The 23,787-nt window shown below is 50.5% G+C and overlaps 3 protein-coding genes across 3 annotated transcripts; 2 read left to right on the top strand and 1 right to left on the bottom strand.

Annotated features, from left to right (window-relative positions):
• The first annotated feature begins 1,946 nt into the window (after positions 1–1,946).
• TGME49_297150 (MORN repeat-containing protein) lies at positions 1,947–9,939 on the top strand. Its single transcript, XM_002371104.2, has 8 exons — positions 1,947–4,979; positions 5,237–5,267; positions 5,653–5,787; positions 6,174–6,257; positions 6,731–6,937; positions 7,632–7,733; positions 8,288–8,452; positions 9,000–9,939. Exons 1-8 carry the CDS (start codon positions 4,854–4,856, stop codon positions 9,509–9,511), a joined length of 1,362 nt encoding a protein of 453 aa, XP_002371145.1. The 5' UTR covers positions 1,947–4,853; the 3' UTR covers positions 9,512–9,939.
• Positions 9,940–10,829: 890 nt separating this feature from the next.
• TGME49_297140 (U6 snRNA-associated sm family protein Lsm2, putative) lies at positions 10,830–14,155 on the bottom strand. The gene is made up of 5 exons (XM_018782303.1): positions 13,554–14,155; positions 13,457–13,477; positions 12,701–12,865; positions 11,884–12,184; positions 10,830–11,696 (listed from the first exon to the last, which is right to left on the bottom strand). Exons 1-4 carry the CDS (start codon positions 13,554–13,556, stop codon positions 12,047–12,049), a joined length of 327 nt encoding a protein of 108 aa, XP_018638345.1. The 5' UTR covers positions 13,557–14,155; the 3' UTR covers positions 10,830–11,696; positions 11,884–12,046.
• A 3,661-nt stretch (positions 14,156–17,816) lies between these two features.
• TGME49_297130 (hypothetical protein) lies at positions 17,817–23,571 on the top strand. The gene is made up of 5 exons (XM_018782302.1): positions 17,817–18,737; positions 19,136–20,297; positions 20,857–20,943; positions 21,315–21,476; positions 22,157–23,571. Exons 2-5 carry the CDS (start codon positions 20,229–20,231, stop codon positions 22,442–22,444), a joined length of 606 nt encoding a protein of 201 aa, XP_018638344.1. The 5' UTR covers positions 17,817–18,737; positions 19,136–20,228; the 3' UTR covers positions 22,445–23,571.
• The last annotated feature ends 216 nt before the right edge of the window (positions 23,572–23,787 follow it).

Here is a 23,787-nt window from a genome sequence, read left to right as displayed (position 1 = left end):
CTCGACTGCTGCGTGCTTTTGTGAACACTTTTGGTCTGATTCTACGTTCACAAAGCAGGGGATTAGATGTAAGGAGCTGCGGATGCATTCGTAAATGTAGGGATGGCAAAAAATGGACTGGCACCTATTACGTGACACTTGGCTTTTGTGGCGGACCGCAGGCGAGGGGAAACAAATGGCAAAAGAAAGCATTGTTCGTTCTCAAGCGTCAGAGGAGGCAGAGCGTAGACCGCAACTCAGCGACGACGACTCTTGAACGCCCCACTCAAGTTGGTGCAAACAAGTTACCATTTTCTGCATGCTCACCACACGTAGGAATACAAAGATCATACCTACATCAAGGGTTGTAAGCTCCATATCGAACACTTCAGAGAACTCAGACGCAAGCCCTGAGAAAAGTACGAAACGTGACTTTCTCTCCTTCCGAACAGACTGACGGTCTTCTATGTAGATTCGCACGATCATTGTACGACGTCACAGCCACCTTTCCTCACATACTCAGGGCATGCAGTAACAGTCGCACCGCAACCGAAGCGGGAGTTCCTGTTACACGGAAGCATGAATACCGGCCGTTTATGGAACTTAGAAATTCCTTCAATATGTGCTTGACAGCTGCCGACAGATACGGTTTTTCTCTCTATCCAGTCAAGTTTTGAATACACACATTCTCACAGTTAAGGATCTACATAAATCTATATCTACGAGGAGGTGTGATCGTGTTAGACAGATATAGATATATAGCTAGAACGATAGCTACATAGACAAGTGGTGGATAGGCAGAAATATTCATATACGTGTATAAGTGGATAGATAGATAGGAAACGAGCACTGAAGAGTTCAACAAAGAGACTGAGATAATCCGAAGCATGTTCTTGAGTTTCACTCCCACAACGCGTAGACCCTGCTCTACATCTTGTCAGGAGAAATAAAGGGGAGCAAAAAAGGCAGAAATCAAGGTAGATTCTCTCTCTGAAGACGCCAGGAAATGAACGCCTAGACGGCGCACTCAGACGTTCGGCTTGCAGTCGGCTTCTGTAGAAAGGAACAAGCACATTTTCCCCTTTCGAGGTAAGAGAGAATCCTGCAAGGAGGAAAGGGGTGAGAGAGTCACCGCAGCCCCCACAAGGCGTGCCATCCATTGAAAGAACAGGGAGACGAGTGTTATCAGGTCTCTTCAAGGGGAAACAGGAAGAGAAACGAGACAGAAAATCGGGGAGTTGTGAGAAATTGAGAGTTCTCTCCCTCTCAAACTCGAGCGACGGAGAGAGGCAGATTGAAGTGACATGTGGTTCGCATCAAGAGACTACGAATCATAGGCCAAACTTTCTCCAGATATGCGATCGTTTCTATGTCTGGTATAGTTGTGGATCTATCTACTTGCCGTAGCCGCAGCCCTTCCACGCCCGTGTCTATGTTCCAGACTACAAGCAGTGTAAGTGTAAAGTGGGGTCCTGTACAGCTACAAGGTGAATGAAAACGTGGCAGTGTGTGTCTTCACACTGGAATGAAAGAGAGCACACACCAGCGTATATGCTGTTGTCCGCAGGCGTTTCGTCTGGACTCATATTTTGCATGCAAAGAAGCGAGAGTCTCTGTTTGCCCTCGCTAGCTCCTCACTTGCTTTCCACCTTGCCGAGATTATAGAATTCGTGTCTCAACAGACGCCTAGAGAGTGGGGCTTCTGTAAGCCGGCAAGCTGCGCCGAGAAGTGCTCCTTGCCTGTTTTCGGAACTCTTTCTACGCGTGTTTAAGAGACAGGTTCTGAAGTAAAGCACCACCAAGCACAGACTTGTGTGGTTGTGTGGAAGACGCGAAGTTCAACGGGGGTTCAGAACCGTCTTTTCCAGAGTTAGAGACGAGGTAAACGTCGTCTCCGAACAAACGGCCACTCTCTTTCTTGTGATTTTCTCATTGATCACAAGGTTCCCGGGTGTGTGGGGGAACAAATTTTTATGCCATATCGGGATTTTTCAACCTGGACAGCCGCGACCGCAGACGTTCACGAAGTCGAACGGCTTTCCCGCCTAGCAAGATAACCTCGAGAGGTGAATCCTCGGTGACTTGAAAGAGAGCGTTCTTTTTTGGGTTGAGGGGTGGCAGGATTCCGCAACACTGTCAAGTTCCTGCGGCACAGCAGAGGAGCACCGTATTCAGACTCACACTCCCACACTCTCGCTGTCTTTTCTCGTGTTTGAACATTTTCGAAGAACCTCCTCGTGTCCGCGTCCTCACTCTCTTACGCAGTTCCACCTCCTCTTCCTTTTCTTCCTCGTTCTAAGCAGCTCTGGTGGTGAAAGAAAAGTTGTCAACGGGCGGGGTAGTTCTGCAGTGTTCTCCCTCGATCTTTCTGTGTGTTCCCGAGAAAAGAAACGCGACGTACTTGCGTTAGATGTGTCCTTTTGCATCTCCTTTCCTCGATTTTTAAAAAACGCACCAAGTCAGAGACGCCTTTTGCGTTCTTCAAGAACGCGCGCGTAGCAACAACGCTCGAGTTGAACGAGTTGTTCCACGACCGAGTCTATTTTCTGCGATTTCCCTGTGTGTGTCTGAGACTTATTTGGAGAGCATTTCGTCAGCTTTCCCGTTCTTTTCGTTGGCAAGTGTCTGCGTCGACGCAAACAAAGAAGAAAAGCCGAACCTTTCCTTGTTCGTCAGCCACCCGTGTCGATCACTTCCCAGAAAGCCCGCTCAGACGATTCCACGCTGTTGAAGCACGCTCGGCGGTGCAACAGAACACGCGCGGCAGACCGGTCCTATTTCGCGGGAAAGTGCGCGTTTTTTCGCGAGCAAAACAGCACAGAATTTGCGAGTTTCTCAACTGCATGTGCCTCGTTTAATTTGCTTAGAAAACACCTTTCCAGGACAACTCTGCATACAGTTAAGTATGTGCAAGTCGCGTGAGAGAAGCAGGGACATCTTCGGTCGCGCTCTTGGGTCAAGGAACGCCCCGAGTAAACGTTTACGTGGTCTTCTTCGGTGACAGTTTGCGCAGTTTGTGTAATTTCGAGATCCAAGAAAACCTGAATGGGAGGCACGATGAATCGGCAGTTTCCCCTGCCTTTTCCAGTTTTCAGACCGCTTGCCGAGACACGCGTTTCTGTAGAACAGTTTTCTCGAACGGCCAACTTTTTTTTCTCAAATGCACTCTCGCCGTGGCCAGCCTCCAGTTAACAGGTGGAGAAAACACGTATCGAAACATAGGAGCGAAGGTCAGAGAAGGAAGGGAGAAAGACGCAACTGCGCGATACGAGAGTTTCTCGCGTCCGCTCTTCAATACTTTTTCCTCGATCTGCATCGCCTTTTGCTTGAGAAATTCTCTTTCCTCGACCTCCTCTCGCTCCGGTCCCGTTTCCTTTCTCTTGTTCGGAGAAGGCAGAAGGTGAAAGGCAGAAAGCAACTGTGAAGAAGCTGAAGGTGAATCGAAACGAACTTGTCCGTTGTTCCTGCGACCGAGCCCGCCGAATACGACTCACTGCATGTTTCTTCGAGAACGTTCTCTTTCACTGTTAAGAAGCCACTCTTTCTCTGCCGTCTCCTCTTTTTCACCTCCGCCTTTTTTCTCGGAGACTCTCGAAAAAACAACGAAAAACCTGGCAAGCTCCCTCCGGTCGAGCTCGTGTGTCTCATCCAAACTTTTTCTGCCAGGCTTCCCGCGTTCTTCCGCGTGTACATACACCTAAGGAGTTCTGCAAAGAAGGCGACGCGCGTTGTAGCGTTTAGAATCTCTCTCTGCGTTTTTGCCTTCGATTTCTGCCGAGAGTCGCATCGGACAAGACGACTCTTTGTGAGCAGCGACGCGAGCGCGGAGACACCTGGCTCCTCTCTCTCGGATCAAGCCGCCGCGTTCTGTCTCCTTCCTCGGTGTTCCGATTCGCGCTTTGCACGGACGAAATGGTGACGTCTTTGTACTTTTCTGTATTGGTGGTTCCGAAGTCGTTCTCCGCGAACAGCAAGTCCTCGTGACTCTGGCCTCCTGCATGGCCGTCGGCGTTTCTTCTGAGGGTCTAGACTCCTCCAGCAGTCTTTGTCTTCTTCTCCGTGTCTCTTGCCCTCCATCTCCAGCTCCGAAGAAGAAACGTCTGCGCTCCGTAGTCCAGCAAATGCGCAAACTGGCTCTGAAGACTTTCTAAACGAAAGGGTAACTCTCGTTTCCGACAGCCCCTGGGAATTCCTGCGTGCGGTCTTGGGAGGACCCTCGCCGCGTGTCTCTCCCGCGGCTCGCCTCGGCCTCGAAAGCCATCTGGCGCCTCTGTGTTTCCTCTGAAAAAGCTCGACACACTCAAATCCTAGAGCACCTCGATCTCTGAAGGAAGCTGCATACCGCCGCTGCGTGTAATTCCACTGTGTTTCCCTTCTTCCTCGTTCACTCGCGTCGTCTCTACCTTCCGGTTCGCTGTCTCGTCTCCTCTCAGCGGTCCCCTCAGAGCGACACACGCCTCCTCGGCGCCCCTTCCGAACGGCTCGCTCGACGACTTGCAGAACCTTTCTTCGTTCGTCTAATGTTAATGCGAGTCTTTGCTTTTGCCTCACAGACACCGGTCCCCTGTTCGCTATGACTGGGTGGATTGTTCGTTTTTGCGATGTAACATGAGTACGAATCTCTGTAAACACTTGTGTCTCGACAAAAAGACGGATGGACGTCTGCTCAACCTTCCTCTTTTGATTCCGTCTGGACCCTCGCTCTGCTTTCTTCTTCTGTCGCCGCTCCCGATTTCTCAACGTTCTTCCGTCTCTCCGTTCTTGCCTTCCGCGCCGTCTCCTTGCCTCTTGAGCGCCTCCCGGAAGCCGGAAAAGTTTCGTTTCTGCGCCGCATCTCTTCTCCGCGCTCGCGTCTCCGCAAGCCTTCTCGAACGATGGGAAGTGCACTCTCTGCTTGTCGCTGCTTTGAGGTCGAGCCGTTCGTAGATCACATCTCGGAAGTTTGCCCTGCACGCGACAAAGCGGAGAACGGACCTCAGCGTGGACGCAACGACCGTCAGGTGAGTTCCCCTTCACTTGCCGCTTCTTCTCTCTTCAACTGTTCATGCTACACATTGTCCCTGTTTCTTCCCTCGTGCTCCAAAAAGGTCTGCACATCCTTCCTTCTTCTTTTCTCGCGTCTCCAGAGTCTCACCTGGTCCTCTGCTCTCTCGTTCCCTCCACGGTGCCCCGTTGGCCGTCGTCCTTTTGGCTGAGCGTCTTCGGTTTCGTCTCCCCTCATTTCTTCTCGTCCTTTGTCTTCGACGTCTTGTGGCAGGGAAGCGACAACGCTGTGGACCGCAGCCAGGGTAGGCCGAAGCCTTGTCAACGGAGCCGGGGGTCTGTAAACGAGTCTGACTCAGGCCAAAGTCGTGTAGAGCCTCCCTCACAGCAAAAACGAGAACGCGTCCTGACTCGACAGCGAGAGTCGGCGCAGTTCGAACTGCGTCGGAGTTCCACGCGGCAGAGAAGACGGAGAGAAGAAAGGCGAACCGCGGTGTGCGGATTGTGACACGAGGAACTGGAGACGGAGGAAAGCCGTGGAGGAAGGGATATCGTAGCGGAGAACTCTTGGAGCAGACTCAGTCTGGATGTCGCAGTCTGTGGAAGGAGCAGCCTCCCTCCTTCTGCTTGCGTTGCTTGCTCCTTCCTATCCGCTCTTGGTTTCTGGTTTTTCTTTCTTCGCACTTTCAGTGATCTACGAAGGCGCCTACAAAGACGGCAAACGACACGGCTTCGGGGTGCTCCTTCGACCGTGCGGTTCGCGCTTCGAGGGCTTCTTCCTCAACGACGCTGCGAACGGCTTCGGAAAATTTGTCCACCCTTCCGGTCAGGAGAAAGACGGAGGCGAAGTATATGGACCTCTACGTACCTAAGCATACACATATTTAGTATATCTTTATATATATATATATATATATACACACACATATATATGTATATATGCATGTACACATTTGCACGTATAAACCTATACATACGTGTGCGCGTTTGTCTCCATTTACATATATATATATATATAGATAGATAGATATAGATGTATATATAAATATGTGTGTGTATAAATATGAGGATGTATAAATAAATAAATATATATATATATATATATATATAGATCCATGTGCATATGTCTGTGTAAATGTGTATGATTTATGTCTTTATGAAGATGGATGTAAGACATGTCACATCATGTGCTGTAACGTTTCACGGTCCAGGAGATGCGTACGAAGGACAGTGGAAAGACAACAAGGCTCATGGCACTGGGAAATTTACTCACGCTGACGGGTCGTTCTACGAAGGTAAAGAGATTTTGCTTATCTCCTGGAATTTCTCTGTTTTTCACGATCAGCATCTGAAGCTCGTCTCTCTGTTAAGCTCTTGCGTGAAGCGCGATTTCGAGTTTCGAGGAAGTACCGTTTTGTGGGGAATTTCCTTACGCATGCCTTTGGCCTGCACTTTGCGCTGTATGTACACTGCGTTCTTCATCTGCTTTTCCTCTCTCAGCGTGGGACATCAGCAAGCCAGGAGGTGGCTTCTGTTTTCTGTTTGGTGGCTTATCTTTTGTCTTTTTCTCAAGCTTCCTCTCGCGCTTCTCCGGTGCGAAGTTGACGTTTGGTGTTTCCACTTGCGTGTCTTCAAACGCGTCGGTGTCGAGGAGAACTCCCTGTTCGCTCTCCTCTGTCTCTTCTGTCTCCTCTGCTCTTCATCTCTTTGCTCTGTTCTCTTCCCTTGCTCCTCTGCTCTTCACTTTGTGTCTGTCTTCGCCTTCCAGGCCAGTGGGTGTGCGATGTGCAGGAAGGCGAAGGCCGCGAACAGTGGATCGACGGCTCTTCGTACGCGGGCAGCTACAGAGGCGGCCTGAAGAGCGGAAGCGGCCAGTTCACATTCTCCGACGGCAGTCGCTACGAGGGCCAGTTCCTCGAGAACGACATCCACGGAGAAGGCACTTACGTCTGGAGCGACGGGAAGAGCTACTCAGGTTCGACAGCACACAGCAGCGAAAGGCCTGGGAGGAACGAACGAAAAGTCTACGCATGCGCATGTGCACGCATGAATCGTCCCCGAAATCGCGCAAGTGTGGATGTCGGGAGAGTTGTTCGCGGGCTCGACGTTGAGAGACGAAGAAAAGAGTCGGTGCCTTTTGAAGACGAACAGACATCCTCAACATCCAGACACACAAATATATAAAGACGTCTACATGTCGACGGATGATGTAGAAGGAGAAACACTCTAAAGTGCAGGCTTGAAAACGAAGAAAAAAAAGGATGCTCTCGAGTTTCGTCTGTGCTGCAGCTCCAAGTGCTCACCTTACTGGGAGGTTAGTTGAAACACCTGCCGGTCATCTATACTCGTATATCTACATATATCTACATATATATCTACATATATATATATATATACATATACTTATATGTATATATATCAATAAGACGCATCAAGACATATACATCTACATATAGACCGGTATACATCTTTTTATATCCATGCATATCTATATAACTCTCCGTGTATCTTTAAACATCAACATGTATCAATCTATATGTACATATGTATGTATAGAGAAAGTCATGCACGTCTGTACAACATTTTTTGCTGGCATGCGCTTGCGTTGGAGTGTGCTGAGTTTATTTTTTCGAGTTTTTTTCGTGATTTTTGCGACTTAAACTTCACAGGGCAGTGGATCCGAAATCACATGAATGGGAAAGGGCGAATGGTTTTTCCTGACGGACGCATGCACGAGGGCGAGTATGTCGACGACCGCAAACACGGAAGAGGTAGATGTGTCGAGATTCGTTTTTCATTTTCTGCTCTCCTTCCAGTCGGTCTTTTTCTCGCTGTGGCATCTCCTTTGCCGTCCCTGCGCGTGCTCATTTCTGCTCTCGCCTTCTCGTTCTCTTCCTCTTCGTTCCTTCCTTCGCTCTTCTTGACACCTACACTCCCTTCTCCGTCCATCGTCCTACCATGTTCTCTGCTTCCCGAGAGTCCACTGACGGCTACGGTGTTTCCCCCGGCCGCAGACTGCGCTTTCATCCTTCGTGCTTGTTCTCCTCCGGTGTTCTCCCTTTGCTTCCTCTCCTCGTCTGCTTCCTTCTTCTCCGGCGTTTTCCTCAAGCAAGTCGTTCTTCCCTCTCTTCTCTTCGCCGTCTCTTGTTTTTTTTCTCCTGCCTTCCTTCCAAGTCGTTGGGTTCTCACACTGCTCAGCTGACACGCCCTTGCCTCTCGTCTCTTCAATTTTCTTCGCTTCTTTCCTTTCTTTCCTCTAGCGGTCGTTCCTTCTTCGCTGTTTTTCTCGAGTGCTGTTCGTCTTTTTCCGACTTTCGTTCTCCAGGTCGTCTGATCTGGCCAGACGGACGTTCCTTCGAGGGCGAGTGGCGAGAAGGGCGCCAAGTGCCTGGGATCGGAATTTTTCGCGACAGCGCTGGACAAGAAATTCCAAATGCTCGTCTCTCCAAACCAAAGAACCCCACAGATTCCGCAGCGCTTCCCAAACAAGGTAATACGATCTATAAATACGCATATATATATGTAATATGCATGTATAAACACATAAATATATGCAAATGTATATATGTGCATATGTGCGTGTAATTATGTGTAAATATATGGCTGACAAACAGAGGAGCAGTGGCAACTGTTGAGTGGAGGCACAACCTGAAGTGAGTGTACAGTGGCATTTTCGACACCGCAAAACTGAATTCTTCTTTCTCTTCCCACTGGTCTGTCCTGCACGCGTCCCCCTGTGTACAGACAGCGGCCTGTGGGTAGTGACGACAGCGTGTTGACTTTGTCGCAACTCGTAGCCTTTGACTTGAAGTCTTTCTGCAGAAAGAAGATCTAAAGTAGGTTGGATGAGGCGCTCATCCACTGTTTAGAGACCCTCTGATTCAGAGACAGGGGAGTAGTTTCCGTGTTATTTTTATCTGAAAGAAGAGAGAGTTCGGCACCAAGGAGAGGATCGGAATTCAAAGGCAGAGTTGAGACTCAAAGACTGGAAGTAATGGCTCTGCAAGAACTAAATCTGCTGTTTCTTGGATTTCCAGGGCCGCCGAACACTTTGTCGGACGGGAGCAAGGGAATCTCAAACAGCGGGAAGCGAGAGGCGGAGGAACGAAGCAGAAAAAGGAGTCTTTTCTCCGTCAGCCGCAGCCACCAGAGCCGGAAGAGCGCCGAGGTGTCTAGACACCCGACGGGGGGAAGTTTGTCGGCGCTGCGGCAAAACGAAGGAGACAGCTCCTGTGCGTCTCTGGAAAAGGCGCAAGGGAGAGACAAAGAAGAGAAAGAAGGCAAGGAAGAAGAAAAAGACGAAGACGAAGAACCAGGAGACCTGAAGACGAAGGAAGGTCGTTCGTCTCGAGTTTCGATGTGGAGCAAAGGGGGCACTCGTCCAGGGATGGCTACAGGAAAGCGGGAGGTGTCTGCTGAGGACTGGGAGGGAGACCAGAGGAAACACAAGGAAAGAAGGAACGTCTCCCGTCTGTTCCACTTTCGTCGGAAGACACAGGGAGTTCAGCGACGTGGCGAAGAGGGGGGCGAAAGTCACGCAGAAATTTAGGATTTCTGAGATGCGAGGTCTGAGTCCGGAGCATTCGTTTTTCCTGTTTGCTCCACATTTCACCTCTCGCCCTCAGGAGCTGGTGGACGGGGCTGTGTTGGGGTCAACAAGGCGCGTCTCTTGGTTTTGAGCGCAGCGAGTCTGCAAGCGACGTTCGATTTCCACAAAATGGGCATGCGAAGACGCGAGTGGAACCGCGAAGAACAACCTTCGTGTTCCTGCTCTTTGCAGGGACCGCTGTCGCATCCAAAAGTCCTTCAGAAACCTCTGAGACACGAATTCTAGGTCGAACATTCGCACCTCGAGAACAACACTTTGGCCCTGAAAAAGGAACCTATACACGTTGACAAGACATCCACGGAGTGACCGACGCATGCCTCAGGTCCTCTGAACGTCCGAGTGTATGTACACTGTAGAATTCGCATTCCTGTCCAGAATGGCGGTTTACTTTTTACTTCAAGCAGTTTCAGCCGCCAGTGGAGACGCCTCCAAACGGAAAAGAGTAGAAAAAAGGAACCGGGTCGACCAGCAGAGACAACGTAGAAATGGGGACAGATGAACAAGAAACTTGCCTGTGTTTCGGGGGCACAGTAACAAAAGAAAGTGAAGTAGACTGTAAGTCGCGTGTCGGCGACTCGTGTACAAGCACAACGAGCTGGTAATCTAAACGTCTGCGATAGAAACACAACGCAGTAGTGTGTGGAGGCGCAGAGTTTAACCTTGGATTTTCGATCAGACAGCTAATGGGGTCTACGGTTATCACTTTGTGTCCCGTCCGATCTAAGATCGCCGTGATTCTGCGCTGCAAACGATGTGCTTGAGACACACTGGCATGCGCTGGAGGATCTCCGTCATGAAGAAACTGGTGAATGCGAGAGGGAGCCACGAAACAAGGTCGATCAAATGGCCTCGTCCTTTCCGGCAAAAAAGGCGATTCACGGGGGTGTGCAAGATCTGTAGGACAACCCCCTGTGTACCTGACTCCGGTTTATGCTTCGCAAAGGAAAAGCTTGGCGGCATGCCAATCTGAACAGTTTTTGTTGCTTTTGCGACAAGGTAAAAACGGTTTCTCTGTGCCGTCAACAGCAAAACAGTTTTATCTGTTTCTGCTTCTCCGTGACGCGTGCTCTCCAAATCAATGCCTGATATAAGTATGTATATATAGGTATATGTATAGTATGTATAAATGCAGCGTATATAGTGTACGTTTTATATCTAGGAGGTGTAAGCACTTATACATGTATATATATATATATATATGCATAGTATGTACAGATATTTCACGTATGCATGTATGTATAGTATATAGCATGTGCATGCACAGTTCTGTACAAATGGTCTGCGATCCAGAACTGTACAACCTGATTCGAATAAACAGAGGCATTATATGTAATGGTTGATGAAGATGATGCCTGCAGAACCTCAACGAATTGAGCACTACGTATCACTGCAACAATGAGCTTCAGAGTCATCTGAGATTCTTCTTGGCAGAACGGAAGACATACATCGGTGTCCACCACAGCTCGACAGCGGATTTCCGACATCCGTTTATCCAGTATTGAGTTCAAGGTAATATATCTCACGTTCGACTGTTGAGCGTAAGAATCAAATGGACAAGAAACATTGCAGGTGCCGAGACAGAAAAGCGCATGCATTTCCCCCGGCAACGAAACGCGAGAAAAGTCCCCCCCTCCTTCTTTCCTATCGGTGTAGGAATAAGACGCTGTGTGGGTGCGGACGCGTTGAGAACTGCACAACTTCTCCAGGGAATCACAACGAAGACGGCGTCGGCTTCTTTAGCAGTCTCCTTGGTGGTATCGAGAGGAAATCCGTCTTCCATAATCTGCTACCTCGAAGAGAAATGTCTGCTCAGGTCTGCGAGAGCACCTGTGTGTTCTTTAGTACATGTAACGGTGCCTCAGGACTGTTCAAGGACACCGTTGCACATGCATATGTCTAAATATTTTTAAGGGCGCATACATTCGTGAAGGGTATAAGCACACAGGAGTAAGTGCCTCTGTGCATGCAGGTACGTTTTGGGGGGTGGAGAGTGAGGCGAAGCCCTGTGAAGGGTCAGTTTCTTGCGCGGTTTTTCACTGCATGCATGCGTCCATGACGACGCTTTACGAGAACCGCTGATGAGGTCGGAGAAACGTTTCCTCTTCAAAGGGCGTGGAGTGAGCACCTGCGTTGTCACGAGAGGGATGAGATCACAAAGGCAGGATCTCCAGAAAAAACTCGGAACCGGGGGAGGACAGGGCCAGCTGAGGACGCGCGCGGCCGTTTGTTTTTCCAAGCGCGCCGGAAGCGACAGAAAGACGTGTGGAAACAACGGTGCGCAGCTGTTTCTCAATGCCAGTCTCGCGACGGACCCCAGAGCATGCATGCTGCACGATCCGAACGAGTCAAGGCAGACATCAGCCGAGAGAGGAGGAAGTGGAGAGCTGCAGAATGAAGGAGCTGCAGAATGAAGGAGCTGCAGAATGAAGGAGGCGGACCGCAGACAGGATCGGCGCGAACAGTGTCGGAAGCTGTCTACTTTCTGTCGCGGTCGTTGCTCCCTGCACTCTCTCGGCGGCACATGTCTTGCAGTTGCGAAACGTCGACGGCAGAGGGAGGTAAGTGGACGTAGCGAACCGCAGAGCCTCGGATAAAGCAGTTTTTGACCGACAGCTGAAGAAAAGGGAACGCAGAAAGCACGCGGAACCAAAGCGTCGTCTCGCGAAAAAAAGGAAACGAGAAACGGACAAGACCGAGGAACGTGCGAAAGAACGGAAACGACAGACTGCCTCCTAGTCACGCGTTTCGTTTCCTGACCGTCGAGCTTCACACAGTCAGGTTCTGATAGGGATTGCATGCCCCGCAAGTTGCACAACTCCCGCCGTCAAAAAACGAAGAGAAACAGGCAGGGAGGATTTTATAGACAGGCTGTTGAAGAAGAGAGGCTGCGCGTCCCCAGTGAAACGCAGCTCGCCTCCACCACGCCTGGGTCGAGACGACGCCTAAGCACTCGGAGTCCGCTCTTGAAAGCGGCTCGAGCTTTAAAGCCATCCCTTAGACGAGACTTCACTGAAGAGTCAAAAAGCAGAATTCTCGCTAAACTCAACGAGGCAAACGTGATGCTTCAGTTGACTCCACCTGTGCAGAAATCCTCAACCGTCAAAAAGCCTCGTTGGAAGAAGGCCCTACCAAATGGGGGCACCTTTCCGGATCGGCCACTGAGACGTTGTTCAACTTGATGTTCAGAAACTGGTCGACGGAGTGGAGAGAGCCAGTGATTTGCAGATCATTTTTGAGCTCCACCATGATTTGCGTTTGACGCTCCACGAGCGTCTGGAAGAAGGAAAAGAACATCTGGAAAACGCAGAGGAAAGCGAGACGGAAAAGACCTGAGTTGCACAAAAAACCTGGAACAAGAATCGTACCGCGCGCCGGGAATGAAAGCCGGCTGTCCCGAACGGAGACGCAGTAAACAGACGAAACACAAAAAAAAGGCAACAAGGCAGCAGTGTCTGGTGGCAGGGGTTAACGCGCATATACATACATACATACATACATACATACATACATAAATACATACATATATACATACATATATATACGCATATATATTTATATATACATACATATATACATACATATATATATATATATATACATATATATATATATATACATATATATATATACATATATATATATATATATATATATACATATATATATACATACATATATATATAATAAGTATGATATACATAAAAGTAGGCACACTATAGAGAGTACATATCTACGTTCTACAGGTAACGCATATACTGAATGCATGATGTAAAAACAGATTGGTTATACACAGGACGCATACGTGCTGCACAGAACCTTTTAACACAGAGGATATATCATCTATATGCACAGTATCGAACGGACATATGCAAATTTCCAGCTCACCGAGGGGACTCGGTGTCTGGACTGGCAAGTCCGGCAGAGTTCCTTCTGTGTCTTCCGGCAGTTCTAACGAGAAACTTCCACCTGTTTGTGCGCCTACCATGTTGCTCGATGAGGAAGTCAGAGAGAGCGCGCGCGCGGCTCTGAGGCAGAAGCAGCGAAGCACAAAGAAGACGCCTCTTTGTATGCTTCTGTGAAACGCTGGCCGCCGCGAGCAGCTAGAACTGTCCGAGTTCAGGATCCTACGACAACGAGGTTACTCGGCATAAGACGGAGATTCTGCACAGACGGCGAATCCCTCTTTCAGCAAAAAGCCAGCAGAGACGACTGGGGTCTTCTCTACCTGGAGGAGAGACACCGGGGCACTGCATGCACATCCGCAGAAGGCGAGGAGCGGAGAAGAGCCCAGGTAAACGCAACGGAGAAGTGCATCAAAACAAGAACGGACGAAACAACACGGTCAGAGAGAAGAGAGAAAACGAGACGGAAGATGGCGTGTCTCGGCGCCGGCGAGAAGCACCGCAAAACCGAGATGGAGAACCCCTCGGTCTTTATGCACAGCCGTTTTCTGTTTGAAAAGGATGCTCGCGAATAGGGTTGGGGACGGCACATGCAGAGAGGCTTAAAGAAAAAGCAGGGAAGGGAAGTCGAAGAGAAAAGCAGCGCAAAAACGCGATTTCGGAGGAGATCCGCGAAAAAAACGAAGGGGAAAGGCGGCAGGAACCAGGGGGGGGGGGGTGAGAACGCGAGTAGAAACGAAAAACAGAAAACAAGAAAGAAACGAAGCATGGAAAAATGATGAGAACAAACAAGGGGAAAGACAAAGAAGGTGATTTACGCGCATGTGCGAACTCGTAAAATGCTGGAACAGCACGAGACGGCGACGACTGGATCGAAAAGAGCGTAGGAAAAGCTGGTCTTGTCGCACAAGTCAAAACAGGGAAAGGAGTCACTTTCGAGGAGTTCCACGCACGAAAACGGACGCAAATTCACTTTTAACATCTGGGGGAAACTCGAAAAATGGAAGAGAAGCAGGTCACTGGCAATGGCGATTCGTCTTTCATGATGCTCGATCCTGAAAGAAGCCGCCCCTGAAGACGCATTCTACGCTGGAAGCAGAAGCGGAAGCCATCTCTTTTCTCAAAGGCTCTCCGGGAAAAAGCAATGAAGAGTCACTTTGTCGCCTTCCTCCTTTTCAAGAAAGCGGCAACGAATTCCAAGTGACACAGGTTGACCCTAAGAAAAGTGATGGAACCCTTTCGTAGACAGGTTTCTCTTATGGAGGAAGGGGATCCGAATGGAGAAAACTTTCAGTCAAATCCTCTCCCATACGGCAAGCCTGTTCGTGTATGCATCCCTTCTTGTACATTCCTCAGGGACAGCTTGTGCCGTTACAATCCAGGGCACACCGTTGTCTTCGATTGACTCTTACGTTCACATTGAAATGTGACTGAACTCAAGTGAAGAGAGACACTATGGTACCTCGGAAACTGAAGAGGACTGTAGCAGTGATATAGATTTAGACGCAGAGAGAGTCGAGCAGTATGCAAACAAGGTCTTCTTCTCGGAGACTTCTGTAGGTTCCCTCTGGAGAAACAGATTAACGTCGAACACAGCAGGGGTGTCTCTCTCAGAGAGTGTCTGCCTACGCGTCAACCACAAGAATTTTTTTCACACGCCTTGAAGTGTCTGGGTCTTTGTTTCTTCTTCGAGCGCTGGATGCCAAGATGGTGATGCCGGGACTGCCACTGTCTCCTCCATTTTCTGCAGGTCTGGCTTGTGTGCCGTGTACCGAGCAGTTGCATTTAGCAGCTCCGAATTGGAAATGCAGGCTGTGAGTGTTCCTTTGACTGGAAGGCAACGTTAAGGGAGGCCTCGATACCTGCAAGGGTGCAAGAACTCGGAAATGCACAAACCATTTATTCCGTGGCGCCGGACATGAACGTCTTCCCAGGAAGTGAGACTTCGATTTCTCTGTAGGTGGCGCCACCCCGCAGACAGGCAGTGTGTTTCAGAGGAAAAAAGTTCAAACCCGGTCATCTCGGGGTGCGCAGAAAGGTGCTGACGCTCGGTAGTCAGTTCCTCTGACCTTTCCTGTTTCTCCCGCGTGGCATTCCTCGATACGATTTTCTCCGCCGTGTATCTGCATCACAGCTAACTACTAACATCGTACCCGAAGGGAACTTTCGACCGTATGATATGGTGTTGGTAGGGATTCCACACATCTGGGGAGACGAATTAAAGGTGTACAACGTCTTTCCTGTGCTCCTTCAGTCACCGCTATCGGTTCATTCCACGCTTGAATGGTCTTTTCCAGCGCATCGCGCAGTGCAGAGTTGTTTCTTCAAGGCAGGCAGTCGGTTGTTTTTCACAATCCGCAAATAAGAGGCAACGCATGAGTGCAAAGCAGAAAACGCAGCAGCTGTTCCAGAGAGGGCGGAGGTTGATGTTACAAAAAACAAGGACGACAGGGGAATGCAGAAGGCGAACTTCGTGCCTGTTGGCAAATCCGCTGCACTTCGGCGGTTGTTTAGTCCTGGCGCCTTTCTTGATTTGCCAAGTGGTTATTCTCATTATCGACATGACCGTTCGCTCGATAATCCTCTCTACTGGACTCTGCTTTCCATCTACGAATACACGATTGGGCTGCTGCCAAGCCACATGCGTGCTGATGGGATGTTCAAATGCCCCAAGTTCAACTGTCTTCAGCACTCGAGGGGGGTGTGGTATTCTTTGAGACGGTGCGGAGCCTGTTCAACCACATACGCAACACTGGCTGTGAGGAGAGTTGTCAGGTCTGTTTCGCTGCTGCTTGGGCCGCATGCGCAGAACACGGAAAATGCCGTTTTTCAGGTTGCTGAGCCTGCGGACCATCGCTTCTGCCACGCACAGGCCCTATTCCGTACGCGTGGTTGGAAAGAAAATCGACGCTGTCAAAAACGGCATTTATACAAAGGCAAAGGAGTGGAAAGGCCTTTTCCTGTAATCACCATCCGGAAAACGAAAACAGTACGCTGTGGAATCTTCGAGGGTGTTCTGAACAGCTGCAGAACGCCTGTTGAAAAACAATGTACTGCCGTTACTCCTACCCGTCACTGTAGACCTGTAAAATTCGTTAGTATGCATGTCATCTGCGATGCCGATGAAATATCAATAACGATGAGACTTGTTTCATCTTTGAGAATAGGATCAGTGAAACTAACAGATATAAAAAAATACGGGAGTAAAGGCTGGAAGGCCGATCACTCCTTATTGATATCAACTTTACTGGCCAACCACCCAGGCGAGCACGAAGAATCAGAGAGGAAATGAGTGGCCTTCTCTGCTCCTTCGTTGTTGTGGCTCTTTGTTTCAGCGGTCGTAGTAGTTCCCCCATGTAAAGGGGGTTGAAAGACCGCTCCGGCACCTCGATCCAGAGCAACGAAAACGGAGTGCGCATTTCCACAGAACGTTTTGGTTGCAAGACGCGACTTAGGTGTACTTTCGGTTGGTAGACGAATCCCGCATAAGCGATGTACGCCTGAACCTTGTTTTTCCTTTTTACCCGGAGTGAAACTCTGCTTGACCGAGCAAGATAACTGGTGCCACGTGAGCAGCTAGGGAGTCTCGAAGCCCCACGAGAAGTTGGGGGGAAGTGGTTTTCTGCGTCATTTGCACTGAGACAATATCTCCTACTAACAGGGCAATTACACTACAGGGTCTGGCTGTGATCTTTGCGGTCCTGACCCGCGCTCTGCACCTAGAATACATAAATAGCTTCTCACCGCTCTACCGGCAATTCGTAAAGTGCTTTACATAGATCACACCCGATCTCGTTATGTCGCAAAGAGGCGAATCGTGGACTGAAAAAGAGCCATGAAACTCATTGTCCCCCTACGTAGAGATGCGTGGATGTGCAGCGAAGTCATTCTGTCCGTCGTGCCGTTTTCTACAAAAACATACCGACGTGCAACTTTGCGCCTTCCTCTGTGACTGCGAAAGAACGACTTTGCTGAAAAGTTCTTTACCAGACCGGGAAACAAGAGTGGAAGGCTGCGCAAAAGATTCTGGCGACTAACACTTACACGAACAGCGACAGGGAAGCGCTAGACAGGAAGAGAGGAGAGTGCAGAAACATGCAGTGTCGCGGCGAACTTGTTCTACGATTCTCCTCGACCTTCCACCGCACAAATTTCTCGTCAAACCAACCAGTCCCTGACGACTCGTCATCGAGTTCAGAGCTCACTGTTGCCTGTTAAAAAGTGCCATCCCGGGATTCGCTAGGAGCGGAGACAGCATTATGAAAGTGACAGCCACCCCGGACGCATGCACTCTCTGCTGACTCGTGTCGCAGTGCGGGTGGGGAGCAGTTATTCAGGAAGCAGCGACTTTCTTTATCCGGGGGTACTCTCTGGAATATGTTCTTGAGTACCTAGTAGGTTTTGGCGGCAAGACACAGCAGATTCTCGGATCTTCGATGAGCAGCTGCTTTCTTTCAGAGCTCGTCTGTGTGGCTGTCACGAGAGAACCGCGCGCCCCCGTGGGGACCCTCTCTGTTTACACTCGCACATTTTTCAGGAAAGTCGCGCATTCGTCCTTATATTCCGAGTGCGATGATCCGTGTTCTTGCACATTTCGCTGCGACAAAAGCGTGTCGGAATCGCGGTCTGACGCATTCTTTCACGGAAGCCGGACGCTGCGCCGCACTCCCTGTCGACGTCGAAATCGCGTTTGAGATGGAGCCTTGGAACTTTCTTCGTCGATTCGTTTGAGAAAGGACGAAAAAAGGAAACAGAGAGTTGGAATGCTCGCGTATCTAGCTCTCACGGGTCCTTCGTGAGTCGCGCCTCTTCAGGCCTGAGGGCGCGTCCTCTTGCCTCCCAGAAGTTGTTCACGAACTCTGCCCCGTCCGGTCGTTTGCCTCTTTCCGTGGCTTTCCAGAACACCAAACCGTTCGTTCTGCAAGCAAAACCGCGTCCTTCACCTCTCTGTCGGGCTGGACTGAGGAGAAGCTGCCGAAGGTGGACTTTTCTTCCGTTTGAAAGCGGAGGGAGAGAGCGCAGAGCGCCGTCGGCTTCCTCTGGGCAGTGCGTTCTCGTCGCTTCTGCTTGTTTTGCAGCAACAAGGCAACGCATCTCGTCTTTTTCTTCGGCCGTCTAGTCGAGATTTAGGAGGCATCGACAGCTGCAGCAACTGCCCGGTTTAAATATCCGGGGACTTCCCCTTTTTCCGGGAGTTCTGGAAATAACTGTCAAAGCGGTGTCTTACCAGAGGCGCTACCTCCGTTGGACTTCCTCTTAAGCCTGTGAGTCAGCTTATTCGATTTCTATTGAACGGTTCTCAAGTCCGCGGGTCGTTTGCACTGAGAGTCGTATGGGCTTCGGAAGCTGTCAGTTTTCGTCTGAAAGAATCCAGCGAAGCCAAGGAAGTCCCACAAGAGCACGCGAAGCGGAGAATCGACTTTCGTTCTCTTGTGGCGACCGCCACCTACTGCCGTCCTGAATTTGTTCGAAGGTTTGCCTCCTTATCTGAAACTGTCAAGGCTCCCGACTTGCCGGTCGGTTCGAACGCTTCTGTTGGGGTCTTGGTGGCCTCTCTCCCTTCCGTCGCCGCCGGAGCGAGAAAGTCTCAGTTTTCCGTGGAAAGCGAGCTTTGTTACAGACGGATTCCCTCTCGCTTGCTGTCTGCTGCGCCTGTTTTCAGACTCGCCTGGGGAGGCGCTTCTTTCTGGACTCTTTTTTTCGCCGCGAGAGCCCACAACTCGACAGCCCAATGCCTGCAAGCTGGTCCTAGACAAGGGTGGTTGCGCGGAGTCGACCTGACTCGCGCTTTCGATTTTTTCGTCGGCTTGCTGAATGCCGATGACCGGAGAACTCCGCACCCAGACCGGCGGCCATCTGTCTCCCGGCATTCTTATCTCTGGACTCGGCAACAGGCTTTTTCCTCGCCTCGTTTTTCGGTTGTCTACTCCTGCATGCTCCTGGGTCGTCTGAGTGGTTTGCACGGGGACCGTTTCCAGCTTCTGCTTCTCCGTGGTCTTGAAAATATCCGCTTGTGCTCTCGCCCTCCCGCAGGAGCCTCTCTTTGCGTTGGGTCCTCTGCGGCTCCCTGCGTTCTGCAGACCAGCAACTCCCTGGCTGAGGCATTCGACGATTAGCTAAGAAGAACGCTTTCGATTTGCACCGAGCAGCCGGGCCATGGACTGCTGAGCTTCTGAAGGACTTCACTCGAACTCTCCTGGGTTCTACCGAGACACACACCTGCCGCTGACGCGGAAGAGACGCCTTCCGTGGTGCAGCACGGCTTGCGGTACGACTCAGGCGAACAAGGCAGGAGCTAGAGCAGGGCGTACCGTGGGGCTCTCAGAGGTCGTCGTGAAAAGCGGGGACTCACAGGGGTGTCCGTCTGTTGGGCGTCTAACGAATCGGTCCTGGAAACGCGAACCGAGGCAGAGGAAACAGGTATTTCGCGAGAAAGCTGCTGGAACAGGTTCGAGAGAGAAGGGGAGAGTCGTTTGCAGCTGCGAAGACGCCTCCGTGGTTCTTCTTCTCGCACCCCTCTACAGCGTTTCCGTCTCGTCACAGACGCCTCTCTGCCTGCTGGGCACTGGTAGTGTCACCTGAACGAACGCTGGGGTGCAGCCTCGCCAGAGAAACTTAGACAACTCGGTCTTCTTCTTTCGGAGAAGACAAGAGCCGCCAGAGGCGAGCAGAGGAACTTCCATCAGGCCTGCCTCCGTCGCACGGGAAACCGCGAAAAACGCACTGCAAAAAATCAGACCACGACTGTCGACCCGATGGCGTTCTTCTCGTGCTGTAACTGTGATCCGGAGACAGAGGAGGAGACACAGGTCAATTTAGAGACGGTAAGTCCACAAATATCCAGATGGACTTGCGCGGGAGTCCTCGGCGGCGACAGGGAAAAAACAACGCACCCCAAACTCCGGAAATGAGAGGGGAGAAGGCAAACAAGGCTGCCGAGACTCGAGCAACGAGCCAGACGTCCTTTCCGAGTCTCCTGTGTGAAGTCGACGCCTGCATGGATGGAGGCACGTCAAAGAGTTCTTCCTACGCCGATTTGCCCTGAACCGTAGTCAGACCCGCAGAGCGACGCCGGAACGTACCTGAGAACCATGTCGGAAGGCAGCTAGCTCTCGTGTGTGGTCTGAGTGAGGGGTAACGACGTCCACCTGTGTGCATCCAAGCTGGTACTCGGTTCTATTTGTTCGTCAACTTCCCGGCTAAGCGTCCTTTTACTTCGATCTACACTTCCCTCTTCTCGCCGTTGGTGCGGTTCCACAGTGCGAGGAGCCGTGTGATCTGTCTTCTGTCAAGTGTAGAGATTGCTCTGGCTCGAAGCCTGTCTCTTTCCTCAGCAACCTCGGCTGATGCTCCAGAGTTCCGTGTTGATTTTGTTGCTTCCAGGATAGACCCAACAGTGAAGCAAGCACCGACGGACAGCCGCTGACGCCGGAACAGAAGCAGAAAGAGAAAGAGCGCCTTCAGGCGTTGGTAAGAAGAAAAAAGCCGCTGTTCTCCCGGTTTTGTTCAAAGACACGATCGAAGAAGGGAATCGCGGGAAATGTCGAGCACGCACCGCTGCGTGGTAGGACACACAGTCGCGAGAGAAACAGCGTCTGCTGAGTTTCGTCCATTCTTGAGATGCCATGCGGAAATCAGGCCGTGAGAAAGGACATGGGCTGTTGCTTCCAGCAGATTTTCAATGGCCGTGCGCGCCTCGCTTCATAAATGGTATCTCGCGGGTCCTGCGGCTGGCTCAAGTACGGGGTCGAGATCGCTGGTTTCTCCATTGCTTGCAAGTTGCCGCTTCCACAATGCGCTTTTGAATCGCGTTTCCCTTTTTTTTTCTTGCGACGCTGCAGGTGAAGGCGTTCGCGAAGGCTGCCGTGGCGGGAGCAAGTTGCTTTTTCATCGACGTTTCCTCTCAGCAAAAGATCCCCGCGACATACATCCTAGATAAATCGTTGAAAATGTTCACGGTGGCTTTCTCGAGTGGCGTCGAACACTCCTTCAGTCTCTCCTCAGTGAGTCGTGATCGACAGTGAAAACTCTTTTTCTTGTTTCTGCGTTCCAGCCCCCTATTCCATCGCCTAACCGCAATCTACTGTTCCAGATGTGAAGGAGTGTACGAGCAGCACCTAACAATACAATGTGATGACACAAAACGGATCCCAGAGAGCCCCCTAGCGTTTAGATTTACGACGTAAGTATCGTGTCCATTCGGCAGTGTTCAGTATCTAGTTAGAGAAGGAGCAACAGGGTGAAAGCTTGGGAGGTTGTCTGCTACAACAGTCTCGTTCGTATTCTTGTGTGTTTCGTTTCACATGACTCGAGGAGTGCCTTCTGCCTAGCTCGTACGTTTCTGTGTGCCTACGTCTTCTCTCATGTTTATGGTCCACTTTCTCTGTGCTGTGTGTGTTTGGTTTGGACTGTGGTTCTCACCTGGTGTAGTGCTGCAGTCTTTTTAAACAACAATTTGCTACATCTACTTTCAATAGTCAGTGCCTTCTTCAGATCATGTCCTACCATGGAGGCAAATGCGTTTCCCAGGTGCTACCGTCATTACAGATCTCGTTTTTCCAATCCAAAATTTCAATTCGGTAAACAAAGACCTTCGAGGTCTAACCCAGTCCACGCTCGCTTGAACTGTTGAAATCGTCTGAAGCTCGGAGCTTTTTTCGATTTTTTTGTATGTTTGTTTCAGCTGCAAGATGTCTACTCCTACGAAGACTTACTCCACTCCGACAGCACCGCGAGCTTAGCGCAGGAGCCGGGAATCGCGAATCTTTCAGACAGCGACAAGCGGAAGTTAATTATGCTCGAGTACCTGGATGCTTCGCACCGGCGACTCAACCGTTTGTTTCTCATGGAAACTGGTGAAGACGAGATGAGAGATCGATTTCTCACGTGCATGCGCATTCTCAAATTGTACTCTCTTACTCCGGCTCAGAGTGCAACCAATGGTGGTGATCAAGCGAATGGTTCAAGATAATAGTCTTGTAGGAGAACCAACATCTGGCATTTACACCACATAATTTGACGTTGCCTTTCTGACGCCGTCCTCCGATAAATGTGTGGGCAGTCCCGTCAGAGTGTAGGCAACCAGCAAGCAGGCACGGTGTAGTCCGTACTTTTTTAGAGTGTTTTCGCCCCACAGTGTCATTGGGGATACGTGTGCAAACAGATGCTGCTGCCGTGTAAAAAAGCGGATTCTCGGGATCCCCCAGCAAGCGTAACTGGGCAGTAACACTGGGAGGCTGTAGGTGAATGGGACCCCGGAGCCAGGCTGTATATAGCGGGGCGGCGTTTTGCCTCTGACACGCCTGCCGAGATGCCCCCAGGTGAAGAAGAGAGATTTAATGGTGCAGGTCCCGTGGCCTTCCTGAAATGCCGCCTTTGCTGCACGGTTTTGGCTGTCGATGGTTCGTCACATCGGTTCCATGCAGCAGAGTTCCAACAAGTCTCCGTAGCAAACGAACCAGGCCTCCCGGGTGGTGCCAGACCGGGTGCGTCTACTTGGGGCTTCGGTAGTTTCGATTTTCCTCTGTGTCATACAATGGACGATCTTTTGTCTTCTTACAGTGGGAGGCGAGGTACGCCGGCTTTCCTGTACAGTCGTGTGGACCAAGCTCAACGCAGTGACCAGCGTGTTCTTGTCTATCACCCGCCGTCGCCTGGAGTACGGCCAGTTAATCGACCGAGAAGCCAGAGTGGTATCCCCGCAAAAAACGGAAGACAGATCCAGCCTCCCGAACGCTTCGTGGACAGTGCACTTGTCAACAGTTTTAGCCGTAGGTGTTCTCGGAAGAATTATTTTTGCTGCTTGGTTAGCCCGAGAAAAAACGTGCTTTGTCTGGTCTGGCGAAGAAAATTGTGGTGGACACACACAACCGTTTACAAGTATGCGTGCATCTCCATATGCATCCGTTCATATACTTGCGTTGAGGAGGAATCGTGTTCCCTGTGGTGTCCACACAACGAGGTAGCATGGATTTGTTGTTGTGGAACAGGACAGACGCATTCACAGAAAGGATACGTGTCCAAATTGGGGCATCCCGAACACGCCCTTGGCCTTACAGAACGGAGAAGCCATAGCAATGGTGAAAACGTTGTACCGACTTCTGTGTTCATCTCAACGGATGGACGCTTGTAGGCGACCACAGTGACTCGTTGAACGTGTTGTCATTGGACTGCAGAGTCTGTAGCATAGACAGAATTGACACTGTTGGTTTTTCTTTAGATAAAGACTTTGGCAAGAGTCTAGGTTTGAGATGTCGAGGCTGCTCAGAGGGACAAGAAGACAGCGGCTGCCGGTGATAGACAACGGATGCATAC

This window comes from Toxoplasma gondii, chromosome II (genome assembly GCF_000006565.2).
Source record: "Toxoplasma gondii ME49 chromosome II, whole genome shotgun sequence".
Taxonomy (NCBI): Eukaryota; Apicomplexa; class Conoidasida; order Eucoccidiorida; family Sarcocystidae; genus Toxoplasma; species Toxoplasma gondii.
Note: the sequence above shows the minus strand (reverse complement) of the source record. Positions and strands in the feature narration are given on the sequence as shown.

Excerpts from the sequence above, each read along its gene's own strand:
- TGME49_297150 (XM_002371104.2), top strand. The coding sequence starts at position 4,854 with ATGGGAAGTGCACTCTCTGCTTGTCGCTGCTTTGAGGTCGAGCCGTTC. Across the intron at positions 6,938-7,631 it reads CGACGGGAAGAGCTACTCAG|GGCAGTGGATCCGAAATCAC; the intron begins GTTCGACAGCAC and ends TAAACTTCACAG. Across the intron at positions 7,734-8,287 it reads CGACCGCAAACACGGAAGAG|GTCGTCTGATCTGGCCAGAC; the intron begins GTAGATGTGTCG and ends TTCGTTCTCCAG.
- TGME49_297140 (XM_018782303.1), bottom strand. Across the intron at positions 12,866-13,456 it reads CCAGACACCGAGTCCCCTCG|ATGTTCTTTTCCTTCTTCCA; the intron begins GTGAGCTGGAAA and ends TGCGTTTTCCAG. Across the intron at positions 12,185-12,700 it reads CGGAAAGGTGCCCCCATTTG|CTGTCGGTCAAAAACTGCTT; the intron begins GTAGGGCCTTCT and ends CCTTTTCTTCAG.
- TGME49_297130 (XM_018782302.1), top strand. The coding sequence starts at position 20,229 with ATGGCGTTCTTCTCGTGCTGTAACTGTGATCCGGAGACAGAGGAGGAG. Across the intron at positions 20,944-21,314 it reads AAGAGCGCCTTCAGGCGTTG|GTGAAGGCGTTCGCGAAGGC; the intron begins GTAAGAAGAAAA and ends GCGACGCTGCAG. Across the intron at positions 21,477-22,156 it reads ACTCCTTCAGTCTCTCCTCA|CTGCAAGATGTCTACTCCTA; the intron begins GTGAGTCGTGAT and ends TGTTTGTTTCAG.